An 18,065-nucleotide genomic window follows, 5' to 3' on the forward strand; every position below is an offset into this window, starting at 1 on the left:
CCAAGGATGTGTGTCCCCCGACACAGAGTAACATAGTGTACGCTGTTAAGTGCCAGGAGGATTGCCAGAATTTATACATCGGGGAAACCAAACAACCTCTGGCGAAGCGGACGGCACAACACAGAAGAGCTACCTCGCCAGGACTCTGCAGTCTATTTACACCTACAGGCCAGTGGACACTCTTTCAATGATAAGGATGTACAAATCCTGGACAGGGAGGAATGCTGGTTTGAGCGCGGAGTCAAGGAGGCCATTTACGTGAAAAGGGAAAGACCATCTCTGAATCGAGGAGGGGGCCTAAGGGTACATCTTTCGCCATCTTACAATGCTGTGATTGCAGCCATTCCCCAACTCTCTGTGAATGGTACTCGTGGCCATTGATCAGTGGGTTTTGATCAGTGGGTTTTGGTCAGTGGTTGTTGATCAATGGTCATGAGAATTTGCACAATTATGATTATGGAACTGACCTCCCAGCCTGCAGAGGTCCACACTCTCAAATGGACCCATCATAAATAGGTCAGGGGATTCCCAGTCCTATTCCAAGCAAGTGAGTGCCTACACTCATGCAAATAATAAGCACAGGCTTATAACATCACCACTATGGAATTACAGATAAGGGACAGGTTACAAGTGACTGTAGATAGATTTTCTTCATTTACCTTTCCGGGCAATTCATTTGGTTACTCATGCTATCACAAATCCACGGCGCCCAAAGGAGTGCGTCTCAGACAGCGAGCTTTACTACCCTGAGTCAGGCCTCTCAGGCAATCAAATGATTGCGCAAAACTCACCTCCTTATTTTAGTTTTAACTCTATTTCTAGATGACACATTCATCTAGAAATAGATTCCTGGATTATATATATTTACTAACAGGGTAACATTCTTTGAGGAATTAGAAATGTTGTTTCTATATGTTTATCTTTTTAAAAATTAAAAAAGACTCTGTGACCTGGCTGTAGCACATGATATGCCTCAAAATGAGGCAAACCTGGCCATTTTGATTAGTGAAGCTTTGGAATGGCTTTAGATTGGCCCTGGAACCTGAGAGACCATATTTAGGTAGAATTTATCCCCAAAGCTCGAGCGCACGGTTACTGGCTGACAGCCTCAGCGTGGTATCTGAGTTTACTATATATGGGCAAAGCCAGGCAGAGCGAGAGCTGCACCCGCTTCCGTGTTTGTGTATCAGGGAGGGTAGTGCAAAGCCACGGGCGCTTTTCTGTCTTCACTGTTTCATTCATCTGGAAGAGAAAAGCCAAGCCAGAGGCAGCGGAGAAAAAATGCCGTATGAACTGAGTAAGTCTGTCTCATTTCTGTGTCAGCAGCAGGGCGGGAAAAACAGGAACAAGGCTCTTACTTCGCGTGACACTAGTCGGCAGATCTGCTAGTCATCCAGGTAGCAGCTAGCTAGCCTCGCCCATAGCTGCGTAATTTTGACACTTCACCCCACACAAGAAAGACCAAAAAAAGCTTCGCTCATGCAACGATTCTGGCAGGTGTAGTACACACCTGTGTTTGGATAGCTCGGAGTGTTGTGCAGATGTTTTGGCACTCAGTGCAGCCGCTTCATGCCACAGGCAGTGGCTTTTTAGTTAGCTAGGTTGCTAGCCTCAGTCAGGAAATAGTTGTGCTCCCATTGCTTTGTTATGACATGTCCACACAGAGGCTGTCTGCCAGTGAAGCACTGAGGAAGTACTGAAGTACACATTTGTCGCTGGTCGAATGTCCTAACATATTTAACGCTACATTTTTTTTTTTCTCATTGAATCAGTCGGAAAGATAAATGGCGAAAACATGGCAGTGATTTATTTATTTATTTTTGGTCTTTCAAGGCACATTCAAGTTACAACCGTGTAGTTACTGCATAAGGCAGGATTGACTCGTGATGTATTCAAAAACCATTATGAGCAAGCAAAAGTGTGCTAGTGCATTTTGACCTGAGTGTATATCTCGTTTAGTTTATTACAATGGTATGTAAAAATTATGGCAAGCAAAGTGTTGGTAAATTTATAATATAACTATAATAAAACATTTTAAATACTAATATTTGAAATTGCTGTATAATTTGTGCAATTATATAAAAATCGGTACACTTATTATTATTATTATTATTATTATTATTATTATAATAATAAAACAAGACTCATCAACATAAACCTTACTAAATGGATACTCTGTACTTAAAAAATGTGTAACTAAACAAAAGCAAATACTTCAATTACAAGCAGTTACTTGTATTTTTTTTTCTTTAGTAATTTACAAAGTAGAAAATTCACCCATGTAATGATCAGCAACAAATCCAGACTTGTCTTTTACTGGTTTTCTAACATAGTTGGCGTCAAAAATGATGGCCCAAATTTTGAGGAAGTGCACCGAAGAACTTAATCTAGTTATGTTTTATTTTTGTTACTCCTTAAAGGTTGAAGTGTAAAACGCTTTGCGTTCAGGGAATTTAATAAGGAGGGTGAAACTGCTTGGTAGAACAATAGGAATAGACTTGGCCGTGTGCTCAAAGTGTCTGTGATAATCAGTAAGGTACCTGAAACCAGCTCCACTTTAAGTCCTATGGATGACTAATGAACGACTAGTTGATATAGAACACTTCTGTTAATAATAAAATCTGCTATCTGAAATGGCAGATTTTATTCCCAGCAGATAAAGGATATGCAGTGAAACACTTTTTCTATTTGTGTTTAACCCTGTCTGCAGTGCATTAATTGATGTTTTCCACATCTTTGATTTTATTATTTTCACTTTTTTCAGAACGTGTGTTTGCCAGTCTCCCACAGATGGAGAGGGGAGTTGCAAAAGTGATCGGTGGTGATCCCAAAGGCAACAACTTCCTCTACACCAATGGGAAATGTGTCATCATCAGGAACATTGAAGTAATTTTAAAAAAAAAGTCTTAAAGTTGTATCAACATGATGCTGATTATTTTATTCATTTGTATTTACAAATCTACTGGCTATGACAGAATCTACTGAATGAGAGTAATGACCACATAAAATGTACAGCATCAAAAGCTAGCAGCCACATCAAAGACAGCATGTCACTCTACTAGTGGGTGGTTTTGTTTGTTGCCCTCCTGCTACACCCAGTATTTTTGGGCGTGTTCAGTATTGTGCCCTTGATATTCTCTGAAATCTGAGTTGCATGCTGGCACAATTACTGTTAGCATAATGCTGTCAGTTAGCACCTAATCTAGAAGTAGCTCAGGAAAGGATTTCAGCTTGTGGTTTACCAGTGTTTACCAAAATTTTTTTTTTCTTTGCCAACACTAATTGTTGATTAGATGTTTGGGTTTAAGTGACCAATTGGAAAAATGCTCATCATTTATTTGCAATTTCTGAGCTAATCTAGCTAATCTTTCCATTTTTGTGTTTTTTTTTCTCGTTTTTTTTAAGAACCCAGCTATTGCAGACATTTACACCGAGCATGCCCATCAAGTTACTGTTGCGAAGTATGCACCCAGTGGATTCTACATTGCATCTGGAGGTAAAAGAGAAAAATACATTTGAACATTTGCAAGAAAGAGTTTGTAAACCTACTGGAATTTACTGATTTTTATCTAAAACATAATTAGGGATGAACACCATTAGAGTAAACAAAAAACACAAACTGCTGTGCTTCTGACACTCAGTAACCACTCGCAGTGCATGCAGAAAAAAACTGGACTCCTTCTGCCTACTCGGGGCTTGGACCATTTTTGCAAACAAGCTCAATTTTTGTCTTTTTGGCATCAAAATGTTATCCCAGTAGTGTTACTAAACATCTACAGTGGGGCAAAAAAGTATTTAGTCAGCCACCGATTGTGCAAGTTCCCCCACCTAAAATGATGACAGAGGTCAGTAATTTGCACCAGAGGTACACTTCAACTGTGAGAGACAGAATGTGAAAAAAAATCCATGAATCCACATGGTAGGATTTGTAAAGAATTTATTCTTAAATCAGGGTGGAAAATAAGTATTTGGTCAATAACAAAAATACAACTCAATACTTTGTTATTGCCAACAAAGGTTATGTTACAGAGGTCAAACGTTTACTATAGGTCTTTACCAGGTTTGCACACACAGTAGCTGGTATTTTGGCCCATTCCTCCATGCAGATCTTCTCGAGAGCAGTGATGTTTTGGGGCTGTCGCCGAGCAACACGGACTTTCAACTCCCGCCACAGATTTTCTATGGGGTTGAGGTCTGGAGACTGGCTAGGCCACTCCAGGACTTTCAAATGCTTCTTACGGAGCCACTCCTTTGTTGCCCGGGCGGTGTGTTTTGGATCATTGTCATGTTGGAAGACCCAGCCTCGTTTCATCTTCAAAGTTCTCACTGATGGAAGGAGGTTTTGGCTCAAAATCTCACGATACATGGCCCCATTCATTCTGTCCTTAACACGGATCAGTCGTCCTGTCCCCTTGGCAGAAAAACAGCCCCATAGCATGATGTTTCCACCCCCATGCTTCACAGTAGGTATGGTGTTCTTGGGATGCAACTCAGTATTCTTCTTCCTCCAAACACGACGAGTTGAGTTTATACCAAAAAGTTCTACTTTGGTTTCATCTGACCACATGACATTCTCCCAATCCTCTGCTGTATCATCCATGTGCTCTCTGGCAAACTTCAGACGGGCCTGGACATGCACTGGCTTCAGCAGCGGAACACGTCTGGCACTGCGGGATTTGATTCCCTGCCGTTGTAGTGTGTTACTGATGGTGACCTTTGTTACTTTGGTCCCAGCTCTCTGCAGGTCATTCACCAGGTCCCCCCGTGTGGTTCTGGGATCTTTGCTCACCGTTCTCATGATCATTTTGACCCCACGGGATGAGATCTTGCGTGGAGCCCCAGATCGAGGGAGATTATCAGTGGTCTTGTATGTCTTCCATTTTCTGATGATTGCTCCCACAGTTGATTTTTTTCACACCAAGCTGCTTGCCTATTGTAGATTCACTCTTCCCAGTCTGGTGCAGGTCTACAATACTTTTCCTGGTGTCCTTCGAAAGCTCTTTGGTCTTGGCCATGGCGGAGTTTGGAGTCTGACTGTTTGAGGCTGTGGACAGGTGTCTTTTATACAGATGATGAGTTCAAACAGGTGCCATTCATACAGGTAACGAGTGGGGGACAGAAAAGCTTCTTACAGAAGACGTTACAGGTCTGTGAGAGCCAGAGATTTTCCTTGTTTGAGGTGACCAAATACTTATTTTCCACCCTGATTTACGAATAAATTCTTTACAAATCCTACCATGTGAATTCATGGATTTTTTTTTTTCACATTCTGTCTCTCACAGTTGAAGTGTACCTCTGGTGCAAATTACTGACCTCTGCCATCATTTTAAGTGGGGGAACTTGCACAATCGGTGGCTGACTAAATACTTTTTTGCCCCACTGTAAGCTTTGTGTGGTTTGTTGTTTCTTGTAATGGTGTTCTGCCCTTGCCCTTGGGTTCTTTTACACTTTATTGAATGAATATTGTAGTCTTTCTAGAATCTTCACTCCCAACAGTGTAGCAACAATCCTGATATCCTGTCAAACTGCAGATTGTGCATATCTCCTCTAATTTCATGCACTTTTGTAATGCTCCTTGCTAAGTTCCTATGAAAATTGCTGTTACGGCACAATGCACGTGAACCAGTTTTTCCTAGGAAGAGTAGATTGTGATTTGTGGACATTTAGGGACAAGGCTTTAACTGAAATATCTGAGTCCAAGTAGGTTTTGATGATGTTAATTGACTTTTATTTACTTTTTCCAGCTTGCATTGTGAGTTATTACTTAAGAAGTTGTGCTAAATTAAAACATGTTTTTAAATGGATTTGTCAGATTTTGTGTAGAATTTGGACCATAATGAAGGTCAAGTCACATTTTATCAGTAGCCACTGCAAAAATCCTGGTAAAACTGTGTATTCTCATAGTTGCCACAATAATGTGACTGCTATGTAATCATGTTGCTTTTATATCCGTTAGATGCATCAGGAAAGATCCGTATCTGGGACACCACCCAGAAGGAACACATGCTCAAGTATGAGTACACCCCGATTTCAGGGAAGGTGAAGGACATTGCATGGACCGAGGACAGCAAGAGGCTTGCTGTTGTTGGGGACGGACGAGAGAAGTGAGTGTCAGGATTTTTTTATTTTTTCTTTTGGCGCTACACTGGCTACAAATTGATTCGTAGTTTAAAATCAACCATGGTAACTGTCTCATGAGAAACTTCTCTTACAGCGTTCACACTGATTTATTCCCACGTGGCACAAACTCACTGTTTGCTTTAGATATCAAGGTGATATGTTTGTGCACTTGCAGGACCAATGTTATTTATTTATTGTTTTTATTATAAAAAGAACTGTTTGCATCACTATTGTGCAGGAAATCGAAACCTTCTAGCACGTATCTTTCTTCCTCTAATTCAAACCTGGATCAACTGTATCGGTGTTCACTTGTCATTGTAGGTTTGGGGCAGTGTTCCTGTGGGACTCTGGCTCATCAGTGGGAGAGGTTTCTGGCCACTCAAAATTAATTAACAGTGTAGACATAAGGCAGAAGCGCCCTTACCGCCTTGCCACTGCCAGTGACGACACCTGTGCCTCCTTCTTTGAGGGACCTCCCTTCAAGTTCAAGTTCACATTACGGGTGAGTTGCATTTGTTGGCAATTTGAGGAGCTTTAGTAAAGAGGTGTTTGTTCCAGAGTGATTAGAGCTAAGCTGGATTGTTTGTTTTTTTCTTTTTTTTTCTTGGCTGTTGTTTTGCTGGACAAGTCTTAGAGAAAAGATGATCTGCTGACATGTGCTGGATTAAAGTGGTCAGAACAGCCAATGGCTAAATGTTGTCTTTGACATGCACTGGTAACAAAGCATTGCAGCTTTCCAACTTTCTCTGGCTTTAATATCTGTTGGCCATCTCAAATCTGCCACACTCTGTTGGGTTTTGACAATGTGGCCTTGTTTGCCTGTTTCCATATTACATAATCCACATCCCCATAAATTCTTCGAGAGTGTGAGCTGCTTCCTACAACCAGGCACAAAGTGTACTGCAGACTAATTTATTTGAAGTTAATATAAAATCCAGTTGGTCAAGGTACATAAAACGGTGGATATATTTGTTAAATTTTAAAGTAAATTACACCTTGTATTCCCTTTAAGAATTGCATTATTGGCTTATTAGTGGGGTGTTATTAAATTAAAACAAACAAGAATTGTAATCACAGCTATTGATCCCATGTCTTTGCTCTCCACATGAACCTTGTGCTATTTGTGTCATAGGTAAATTTTAAATTCTCAAATTTGCCTATAACACATGCTTAAAGGAAAATCAAGGAAACATTTGTTTTCTTTAAGCCTGCATACTGGTCGGTCATGATGGTCTCAATTGAGGAAGGACTGAGTTTCTGTCGGTCATGAAGATGACTAAGCAGTCTATTTTTTGCTTCTTCCTTCCTCACTTGTTTGAGACTACACTATGACTATTGAAAATACTGGATCTACTTTCAATGTTTGGTTTCCATTTATGCACAAGACCAAATATTATGTGTCAAAATCAAACACTCATTTGATCCATAAAGCTAACTTCTATGTTGATTTCTTTTTAATTTTTTTCCACCCAAAGGACCACAGCCAGTTCGTCAACTGCATTCGTTTCTCTCCAGATGGAAGTCGGTTTGTTACAGCGGGTGCTGATGGTCAGGTAAGTGTCCGTTATCATGTGAAACTTAAAATTAAAATGACTTTAAGCAAAATGTGTACCTAATTGTTTTTATTAAATATCCACAGATTTTAATCTATGATGGAACAACTGGTGAACGTGTTGGCTCCCTTGGTGGAGAGAAGGCTCACAAAGGAGGAATCTATGCTGTAAGTCTTTTTTAGGTTAAAAACCAAACTCCAGTGAATAATATGGATAGGTACATTAACAGTCTGCCTTGTTTAAAGGATCAATCCTAGTGTTTTACCTCTTTGCTACAGTGTTAACTTACAGTCACTTTGTTAAATGAATGGCTTTTGTTGTTCCGGAGAGCCAACTATAATCAGATTTGGCAGTCTGCCTAGAGGAATTATGTGCCAATAGGAATTATGCATGCTATAAACCCTTCTGTCCTCGAGTTACTAATCTTTTCTCATTTTTCTTTGATTTCTTTTCCACGTAGTGTTGGTGTGTTTTCTTCTATTGTTTAATGCCCATTCATAGGTTGCACAAACGGTGCTTACAAAATTTCTGTCTTTGCTCACATGCATTCTGACATACTACGTTTCTGGGGGTTTTTTTCGCCCACAGGTCAGCTGGAGCCCTGACAGCTCTCAACTGATCTCTGCCTCAGGGGACAAGACCGTGAAGCTCTGGGATGTCGGTGCAACCACGGCTGTCACCACCTTCAACCTGGGCTCCGACGTGACAGACCAGCAGCTGGGGTGCCTGTGGCAGAAAGACCACCTCCTCAGCATCTCCTTGTCAGGATACATCAACTACTTGGACAAGAACAACCCCAACCGGCCCATACGCACAATCAAGGTCAGCCCCAAGAATTAAAGGATGCTATTTCTGGATAGAATCACTGATTTGATAATGATAATAATGGCAGTTTTGTTAGTTTTTTAACTGTGTTTGAGCTTCTGAAATACAATGGAAATTAAAGTGTCATAGTAGAAACATTTTCTACAGTGTTTGAAAACCAAACTTGGCATCTGTTAAATGTAAATCGCCATCAATATTTGCATAGCGATGGTTCAAACTGCATGCCTAAGAGTGCAAATGCACACTGCAGATCCTGCTTTACTGAGTTGCTTGTTTTCATACAAATTTTTTTTGTTTTCAAATGGGAAGATTAGTTTTTAGTGATGAAAGAGCAGTGTGCTCAACATTTACACGTGGAGGGTGTCTGTGTGAGGAGGCTAGAAGTGTCTTGTGACACATCTTCCTGATGTATCCATCATACACTTGTGGTGTTCAGTAGGTAAGACAGGAAAATAAGTCATTACATAAACTTCTCACAGAAGCATCTAAATATGCACTGTGGCTATTACAAAGATGAATGTTTTCAGTTCTCTGTGCTGTCTTTCATTTGTGTGGGGATGCAATACTGTAGTGTTAATGTCTTGTGTACCTTTCCATATATTCAAGTGTGCTTATTCTTTCTACAGGGTCATACCAAGTCCATCCAGTGTGTTACTGTTCACAAAAATGAAGGGCGGCCGTACATCTACTCGGGGAGTCACGACGGACACATAAATATCCTTTCAACACTTACTGATTGTCGCTAATGACTGTAAAGGTTACTCAGTGGGACATGCGTAGGCGTCCTGTCCTGCATGTAAGCTCAATCTTGCCCAATTGTTTTCAATATAAAAGAGGTTTGATGTTTTTCTGTTTAACACAAGGTCATTACACACTTGTAGTGATAATGTAACATGCCCTTTTTTCATTCATCAAATTTAATTAATTTCTATCAATGTAGATTTGATTCACATTGTGCAGGAGCTGAGTTTTAATCAAAATTTAAAAATCAAAATGTTAAAAATTTGAGCTTTTTTTAAATTGAACAATTACATTTTTACAACCTGAAGCAGCAGAACTTTCTAATAGTTTGCTTAAAAAAAGCCATAAATAAAAAAATATGGCCCATCTACCACTATTGAATAACTCTTTAGAGAGCTTTGTTATTTGAATAGTGACGCAAGTTACAAAACAACTTTTCAGTTTTGTTTTTTGCAGGCATTTCTCAGACTTTCATATTTGCATAGAATAACTGCAGACATAGATAACGTTCCTTAACGTATCCCTCACATTACTGGGATGCAGAAACTGGAGAGAACGACTGCTTCTCAGGAAAAGGTCACAGCAACCAGGTTAGCAAGATCGTGACTGATGAAGCTAATGAGTTGGTGACTTGTAGCATGGATGATACACTGCGCTACACCAGCATCAGCAAGAAGGAGTACAGGTGAGGGGCCATGATGTGGCTTTATGAATAAGCCATTTTATTAATCATTTTACATTTGGTCTATTAAACAGAAGTTTGTCCTTGATAAGGTGAAGGACAGGGTTGAAGGCTAAAAGTACCTTTTTTTTTTCTTTTCTTTTTTTTTTTTTTTTTTAAATGCATGCTTACAGTTCAATTGTTCATAGTAGGAAGAGGGTTGTTGTTCTTCTTCCTCTCCTCACATAAATAACCTCTTTGTTGGTTTCTAGTGCCTCTGATGTGGTGAAGATGGATTTCCAGCCTAAAAGTGTGTCCGTAGGGGCAGGTGGGCTGTCATTGGCTGTGTGCATTGGGCAGGTAATGTCTTTGCTTCAGTCATTACTGCTTGCATAAATCAGATCCAGTCATTCTTGCACTTGCAAGGTTGGTGATTTTTTTTGTTTGGGGAATAATGACTGCATTGTTATTCATGGCTCTTTGTAGATTGTCCTTGTGAAGGATAAGAAGAAAGTCTTCACATTGGACAATCTTGGCTATGAAGCAGAGGTTGGAGCTTTGCATCCTGGCGGCACCACTGCTGCAGTGGGCGGAGCAGTAAGTGGACACAGATAATCTCACCACATGTTTACATTCGTTCAATGTTTGTTGGTTCCATGTAATAAAAACACTATAGCTATCACAGAAAAGCTTGGTTGGACTCTGGATTCATTTTCTTTCTTCTTAGGATGGAAAAGTTCATCTGTACTCAGTTCAGGGCAACACTCTGAAAGATGAGGGGAAAGCTCTTGAGGTCAAAGGGCCCATTACAGACATGGCCTATTCGAATGATGGCGCCTATCTGGCTGCCATTGATGACAAGAAGGTTATCACGGTCTTTAACGTGGCAGACGGCTATTCGGTAAATATTTGCCTTTCTTAATGATCCTGTCTTCTGTTTGCTGCCTGTTACGTGGGTGGTGTTTTTTTTTATTTTTATTTTTATTTTTATTTATTTATTTATTTTTTTATTTAAATACTAATTACTGTTTTATGGTTGCCTTTTTTTTTCTCCCCATCAGGTTAAAAATGAGTTTTATGGACACCATGCCAAACCTGTGACTTTGGCCTGGTCACCTGATAACGAGCACTTTGCGACTGGTGGGATGGACATGCTGGTCTACGTCTGGACAGTTAGCGATCCAGACCAGCGGCTCAAAATCCCAGGTCTGTCTCGCAAGCAATCCACACTCAACACATCTAAGCGTGTTTTTAAAAAAGCTTTTTAATATTAAATGTTTACTGAGCAATCATTGAAAAGAGGGTAAAAATAAATTAAATGGTCCTAAACTGTTACAAAGTTTATAAACTCAGTTTGTTGAATCTGCTTCTTAAAATTTAGGAGCAAAACCAGGCTTGATTTCTTAAAGAGTTGTAACTCACATCTCAGTCAGTATGGGATGTTAAACAAACTAAACTTTTATTAAACCCAGGTTCTTTTAGTTGAAGATGGCTTTTTTTTTTTTTTTTTTTTTTTTTTTAATTGCTGTGATGTCTTTGTTGCAGACGCTCACCGATTGCACCACGTTAGCGGCCTGGCTTGGATAGATGCTCACACTCTGGTCACCACCTCCCACGACGCCAGTGTCAAGCAGTGGACTATTACATACTGAGCTTCAAGCAGACAAACATCCACATCTCCAGGGACAAGGACTACTGTTGAATTTAATTCTTTTTTTTCCCTTTTCTTTTTTCTCTTCTGTATTTTCCTTGTCTAAAAAGTGTTCAATGCTGTCTATAAACACCAAACTTGTAAATGATTTTGAGCAGTAAAAAAGGTACCACATGTGATCTGTTTAATGCAAATAACCTCAGCTTACAGAGAGGAAACGTGTAACAATGTGTGCTTTTACAGCACTTTAAGCATGATGGACCCAAAAAAATATTAATGAGCTCATCATTCCATGGGTATAAACTGTGGTTGGGGTCAATGCTTTCTGGCTTAAAGGAAGAACCATAATCTTTTTTTTTTTTTTTCTCCTTCTCTTAAATTGAACAAAAGTATGTTGGAAACAAAACCCGTTGGTTACATTCCTGAAATTAGCTGTAACTGGTTCCAACTGCAACTGCCTGTCAGTCTTTATTTTCAAAGTTTTAAGGTGGGTGAGTCTTTGCCTTTTGGCTTTGTCCTAGGTTTCATACTTTGTGGTTCACATTTCTTCTTGTTGGACTGGGGAGCAATAATAGGAACTAAGAGAAGTATGTGTACAATCAAGATGCTGCCTGTTTAGTTGAAGGTCCTGTGTTGTTGCTGTGCGTTTGGGCTCTCATTGCTTGTCTCATAATTATTATTTTTTTTTTCTATGTCTTTATGCATCCACTTACAAAGTGGAACAGACTCATGATTATTATTATTATTGTTAATAATAATAAAACTTTTTATGCATGTTTCTTGTCACGCAGTAATCCTTTTAAACACCTGGAGTTGTAGACTGAACTGAGAATTTTCAGCACAGCTTCATGGCGAACATGAATAGATTGAACTGTAGAGGTTTACTAAGAGGGGCCTCCTGAGTGACCGGAGCCGATGAACTTTAAAGGGTGTTTATGATTCAAATAATTTCCAGTCTTTTTTTTTTTTTTTTTTCATAAATCTAACAAAGCAGAGGTGATTGAAATGTTTCCTAACGTATTTTCTCTGGTCTGTAGTACCATTTGCACATCCCTATCATTTTACATAATTTATTCAGCTGTTTGATTAAAAAGTCCTCTTTAGTATAATAGAAGCTGATGGTACTTGCCTAGAGGTCCTCATGGCATCAATAAAAGCACATTATTATTATTATTATTATAGCAATAGTTAGAACATATTTGTTTAATGTGCAATGGATTATTTAATTAAAAAAAATAAAGTAAAAAAAGATAATGCCAGGCAAATTCTAGCTCCCTGAAAACTGTTTATTGAGCCATAGCACAAACAACTGAAAGGATGTGCTTTTACTTTGTAATAGTCAAAGCTTGTAAAATCAAGTTAAACTGATGGATATCTTCCAATTTACACACAGCATAACTTCAGGGAGCTGGCACTTGAGAAAGCATTGTGCCAAAATCAAAGGAAAAAGTTTAGACTTGAGAAAAAGAATTGATGCTTACAAAGCAGGAAAGCAAAGCATAAACACGGTTATGACAACTGAAGTGAGAAGTATCTTCAAGAAATTGAAAGAGAGCCACACAGTACAGAACAAGCCTGGCAGAAGTAACTGTAAGATATCAAAGACTCTGCGAAGAAAACTAGTGAAAGATGTGTCTAAAGATCTCAGAATAACTGCCAAGACACCAGTGATTGACTTAGACAGGTCAGTATTTGCAGTCTTAAGACAATCACTAGAACTCTGCACAGGAATGGACTGTGACGTTGCAGGCTAAGAAAAATTGCACTTTTGCAGAAGAACTGTGGGGATGCTTCAGTGTGTCTGAAACTGGGAATCTTGTCAAGATGGAAGGAATCATGAAAGCAGAAGCATATGTGAAATATTTGAAAGAAAACCCTCAAGTAGTCAGCAGCAAAACTGAGTGAGTGTATGCTTTGTCTTCCATCAAAACCTTAAACATATACAGCGGGGAAAATAAGTATTTGACACATCAGCATTTTTATCAGTAAGGGGATTTCCAAGTGGACTATTGACACAACATTTCCACCAGATGTTGCCATCAAGCCAAATATTGAAGTCATACAATCAAATCAGAACATATAAGTATACAAGTTAAACCATAATAAATAAAGTGAAATGACACAGGGAATAAGTATTGAACACACTTTATTCAATACTTTGTAGAAAAGCCTTTGTTGGTGATTACAGCTTCTAGACGCCTCTTGTATGGATAGACCAATCGTCTGCATTGCTCAGGAGTGATTCTGGCCCATTCTTCCACACAAACGGTCTTTAAATCTTGAAGGTTCCTTGGGCCTCTTTTATGAACTTTAATCTTCAGTTCTCTCCATAGATTTTCTATGGGATTTAGGTCAGGTGATTGACTGGGCCATTCAAGCAACTTGATTTTCTTTCTTTGAAACCACTTCATTGTTTCCTTGGCCTTGTGTTTGGGATCATTGTCTTGCTGAAATGTCCACCCTCTTTTCATTTTTAGCTTCCTGGTAGATGGCAGCAGATTTTTATCCAGAATGTCCCGGTACATCTCTCCATTCATCCTGCCTTCAATAATATGAAGTCTGCCAGTACCCCTTGCTGAAAAGCAGCCCCAAACCATGATGCTTCCACCCCCAAACTTGACTGTTGGTATGGTGTTCTTGGGGTGGTGAGCAGTGCCATTTCTTCTCCAAACATGGTGTGTAGAATGACTGCCAAAAAGTTCAATTTTGCTTTCATCTGACCATACTATAGTCGTCCAATAATCCACAGGCTTCTCCAAATGCTGTTGCGCAAATTTTAACCGAGCCTTGACATGCTTTTTGTTCAGCAATGGAGTCTTGCGTGGTGAGCGTGCATGGATGCCATGGCGGTTCAGTGCATTGCTTATAGTTTTCTTTGAAACAACAGTACCTGCTGATGCAAGGTCTTCCTGAAGTTCTGTCCGAGTGGTTCTTGGCTCTTGGAGAACCCTCCTGATTATTCTTTGGACTCCTCGGACAGGGATCTTGCGTGGAGCACCTGATCGTGGCAGGTTTATGGTGAACTGATGCACTTTCCATTTCCGGATAATGGCCCCCACAGTGCTCACAGGAACATTCAGCATTCTGGAAATGCACCTATAACCATTCCCATCAAAATGCTTTTCAACGATAAGATTACGAAGATCTTGAGAGAGTTCTTTGCTTTTACCCATCATGAAGTCTTTCCTGTGTGCCTTCTGGGTAATGAGGAGCCTTTATAGGCCATCAATTAGGACTAAAGCAGCTGATATCAATTAGTACTGATAGGGGACAGGATTTCTCTATCAATACTGACAGATTTCAGGTGATCTCCTGGCTTTCTATGTCATTTTGCCCCTTGTTATCTCCATGTATTCAATACTTATTCCCTGTGTCATTTCACTTTATTTATTGTGGTTTAACTTGTATACTTATATGTTCTGATTTGTTTGTATGACGTCAATATTTGGCTTGATGGCAACATCTGGTGGAAATGTTGTGTCAATGGTCCACTTGGAAATCCCCTTACTGATAAAAATGCTGATGTGTCAAATACTTATTTTCCCCGCTGTATCGCTTCTGGTAAAGAACTAAAGACCAAAGTAAACTGACATAAATCTGTGTGGTGAACTGAGGAGCAAGGTCCACGTAAGAAGATCATCAAATCTGCAGAAGCTTGAGAGATTTGACAAAGAAGAATGAACTGGGGTTACTCTAGAGGTGTGTTTGAGACATGAAAACAACACCTGACAACAGCAAAAAGGATACACAAATGAAGATTAACATCATTTGGGCTAATAATTTTGACCATTGTAGTTTTAGTGGAATCATTTTGTTTCTGTGCACAAAGTTAAACAATGTAACCATCAAAAATAAAACTAGGATGTTTGGCACTTGGGAAATACTTTGAAAACATGTATAGGTGGGCTAATAATTCTATCCTCATCTGTAAAGTAGGCCCGTGTCTCTCTAGCACATAGGGGTCACAAAAAAGATCTGTCTATTTTCCAAGTTCACAGCGTACTCGCACGGCAAGGTGTCCTTTAGAAAAAGCAGTTGAAGAAAGAAACAGCTTGACTCAAACAGGTTTTGTGTTGGAGTGAGAAGGAGCTCAGCTGGACTTCTTGAAGCAACCTGCTAGAGAAAGGCAAATAAAAAGGCAAGTGAAATACTATACTATGAGATTAAAAACAAGGACAGTCAGGGAAATGTGTTGATTAAAAATGATGTAAAGTGCTGTTGATGTAAAGAGATGTTCAAAGGTCAGCGCTTGTTAAATTGTTATTTTCTTCCAGCAGTAACATTATGTAATGCTATAAGGCCAATGATTGACTGAGTTCCTGTCTGAGCTGTGTTCTTTCTCTTTTCATGTCCAGCTTCAGCAAATTAAGTTACCCAGCAGGCTCTCATGTGATAATGATTACTTTTTAATTATGTGCCTATGGCTACTCTCTGAATCTGCAGGGAAACCCCGGCACTGGACAGAAAGATTCTTAAGAGGGTCTGGTGAGTTTACTCTCTCTTACGCTTGTTTATGTATTTTTTCTTTTTACAAAATGAATGCTGCTGTTATCAGGGGAACGTTTGGGAACTTTCCTGTTTTTTCCCACTTGTGGAAAAATACTTTGTTGACAGTGACATTGTAGTAGTAGCAACAATTTTCTGTCGTAACTATGTGAAGTCAGTGGAGTAGAAAGCACCAGAGAGAATGATCTCAGAGATAAAACAAGGCTAGGACATGAACTTTGCGTTGTTGGCACAATCAACAATCTATCTATCTATACCGTATATGAATAAAAGATCCAGTCCATTTATCTGCTGTTTTTTATTGTAATATGTCCATATCTGTCATTTTTATTGTACATTATTGCAGTATATATATATATATATATATATATATATATATATATATAAGGGGTGCAACGATACACAAAATTCACGGTTCGGTTCGATACTTTGGTGTCACGGTTCGATATTTTTTCGATACAAAAAAATGTTCATGCCTTTTTAATTTGTCATTTATTAAAATTATAAATATATATTTTAACTCAAAAGTACAGTTTTTAAATTTAACCCTAACCCTTGTGCGTGTTTTTTATTTTGACAGCGAATGCGCACCTGCGGACCACTTATGTGCAGCCCTGGTTATTTAGCTCATCATATTGCAGCCACAGAAATTCTTTTGTCCATGAAACCATAAAGCTGCACTTTCTTTTTGCCTTATAGTCTGATTTGTCATAACTTTTCCGTTTTGTGGTAAGCTTTTCTTTGGCTGTCACTTCTTCACCCTGACCTGTCTTATTTGGCTCAGCAGAACTGAAATGCTTTTACACACGCACTCACATAAGCTCAGCAATTCTCTGCGCGATCAACCTCTCACATGTTTAAGCTGCGGGAGATTTCACTTGTCATGTTTGCATAGTAAGCTAACAATTAATAAGACGATGTCAGAGGAATTGGTGCACAAATTATCATCACTCACAGATCAGTGCTGTCGCTCTCTATACTAGGGCTGCCACAAACGATTATTTTGATAGTCGACTAGTCACCGATTATTTATGCGATTAGTCGACTAATCAGATCATCATCATCATCGTCCAAAATAAACAAAAAGTCCTTCAAAAATAAAATGCAGCAACCATCACTGGACGTAAAACTACAGCTTATTGCACCAGCAGCATCTGCTCTTATATAACTATCATTAGCTTACAGCTTTAAGCTTTTAAGGTGCTAACTAAAAATAAAGACAAGATGATAGTTTATTCAATTTTAATGAAATTTGCAGATTGTTTCGGTAAAGTTTAATAAACTCCTTGCTATCTAAAATATAACAGGACACCGGAGTATATTCTCCAGCATCTCACACTTCTGATAATCAGCTGTCTGCTTGACATTTATTCAGCTGTGTAAAAACTATAACTTTAATCTCAGCCAAACCGATTTACTCAGGAACAAATAAAATACAAAAAAAAAAAAAGCCAAACAACAACATTTTTAATTTATCTAAGTGACTCATATATATTTAACCTGAGTCGCGAAAGACGGCGGTGGGTTTGAAAACAATTTGCCGGGAGTCCGGTGTTCTCACGGCGCTAGTGACCTAGCCCCCGGCTAGCTATCGAGCTAGTGGGTAACAGACGTCTCCGAAAACGTCGGAGCGCTTTTGAAAATATGCGGTGTCCTGATAAACTGAGCCGATATTTGAGGTTTACACAGCTACATTCTCGCCTGAAAATATGTTAAACGTTTATTTTGTGACCCAGAAAGAATAATAAGAGTAATATTAAAACTAACTAGCTGCTGCCATTGTTGGAAACTAAGCTGGGCCGCGCTATGAATTCTGGGACACAGCTGCTTCTTCTTCTTCGGGGTTTAACGGCAGCTGGCATCCTTGTACATGCTGTGCTGCCATCTTCTGTTTCAGTCCGTTATTACACTCTTAAATCCTGCTATTATTCCTGCGTCTTTTGCGATCTTACAAAGCTTCAAACGACGCGTCGACTATTAAATCAGTCGTCGACGATTTTGATAGTCG

The 18,065-nt window shown here is 39.3% G+C and overlaps 2 protein-coding genes across 2 annotated transcripts in view; both read left to right on the forward strand.

Annotated features, from left to right (window-relative positions):
* The first annotated feature begins 1,138 nt into the window (after nt 1–1,138).
* Nucleotides 1,139–12,327, forward strand: wdr1 (WD repeat domain 1). The gene is made up of 15 exons (XM_080302010.1): nt 1,139–1,297; nt 2,765–2,886; nt 3,406–3,496; nt 5,957–6,104; nt 6,442–6,622; nt 7,596–7,673; nt 7,760–7,840; nt 8,262–8,495; nt 9,125–9,217; nt 9,773–9,924; nt 10,173–10,260; nt 10,387–10,497; nt 10,628–10,801; nt 10,962–11,106; nt 11,446–12,327. Exons 1-15 carry the CDS (start codon nt 1,282–1,284, stop codon nt 11,550–11,552), a joined length of 1,821 nt encoding a protein of 606 aa, XP_080158136.1. The 5' UTR covers nt 1,139–1,281; the 3' UTR covers nt 11,553–12,327.
* A 3,664-nt stretch (nt 12,328–15,991) lies between these two features.
* Nucleotides 15,992–18,065, forward strand: part of slc2a9l2 (solute carrier family 2 member 9, like 2) — a 109,849-nt gene continuing 107,775 nt past the window's right edge. Inside the window, exon 1 of the mRNA XM_026168602.2 lies at nt 15,992–16,036. The gene's annotated coding sequence lies outside the window, so the exon portion shown is untranslated. The remainder of the gene's footprint in view (nt 16,037–18,065) is intronic.

This window comes from Astatotilapia calliptera, chromosome 5 (genome assembly GCF_964374335.1).
Source record: "Astatotilapia calliptera chromosome 5, fAstCal68.1, whole genome shotgun sequence".
Lineage (NCBI taxonomy): Eukaryota > Metazoa > Chordata > Actinopteri > Cichliformes > Cichlidae > Astatotilapia > Astatotilapia calliptera.

Excerpts from the sequence above, each read along its gene's own strand:
- wdr1 (XM_080302010.1), top strand. Across the intron at positions 3,497-5,956 it reads ATTCTACATTGCATCTGGAG|ATGCATCAGGAAAGATCCGT; the intron begins GTAAAAGAGAAA and ends TATATCCGTTAG. Across the intron at positions 11,107-11,445 it reads CCAGCGGCTCAAAATCCCAG|ACGCTCACCGATTGCACCAC; the intron begins GTCTGTCTCGCA and ends TCTTTGTTGCAG.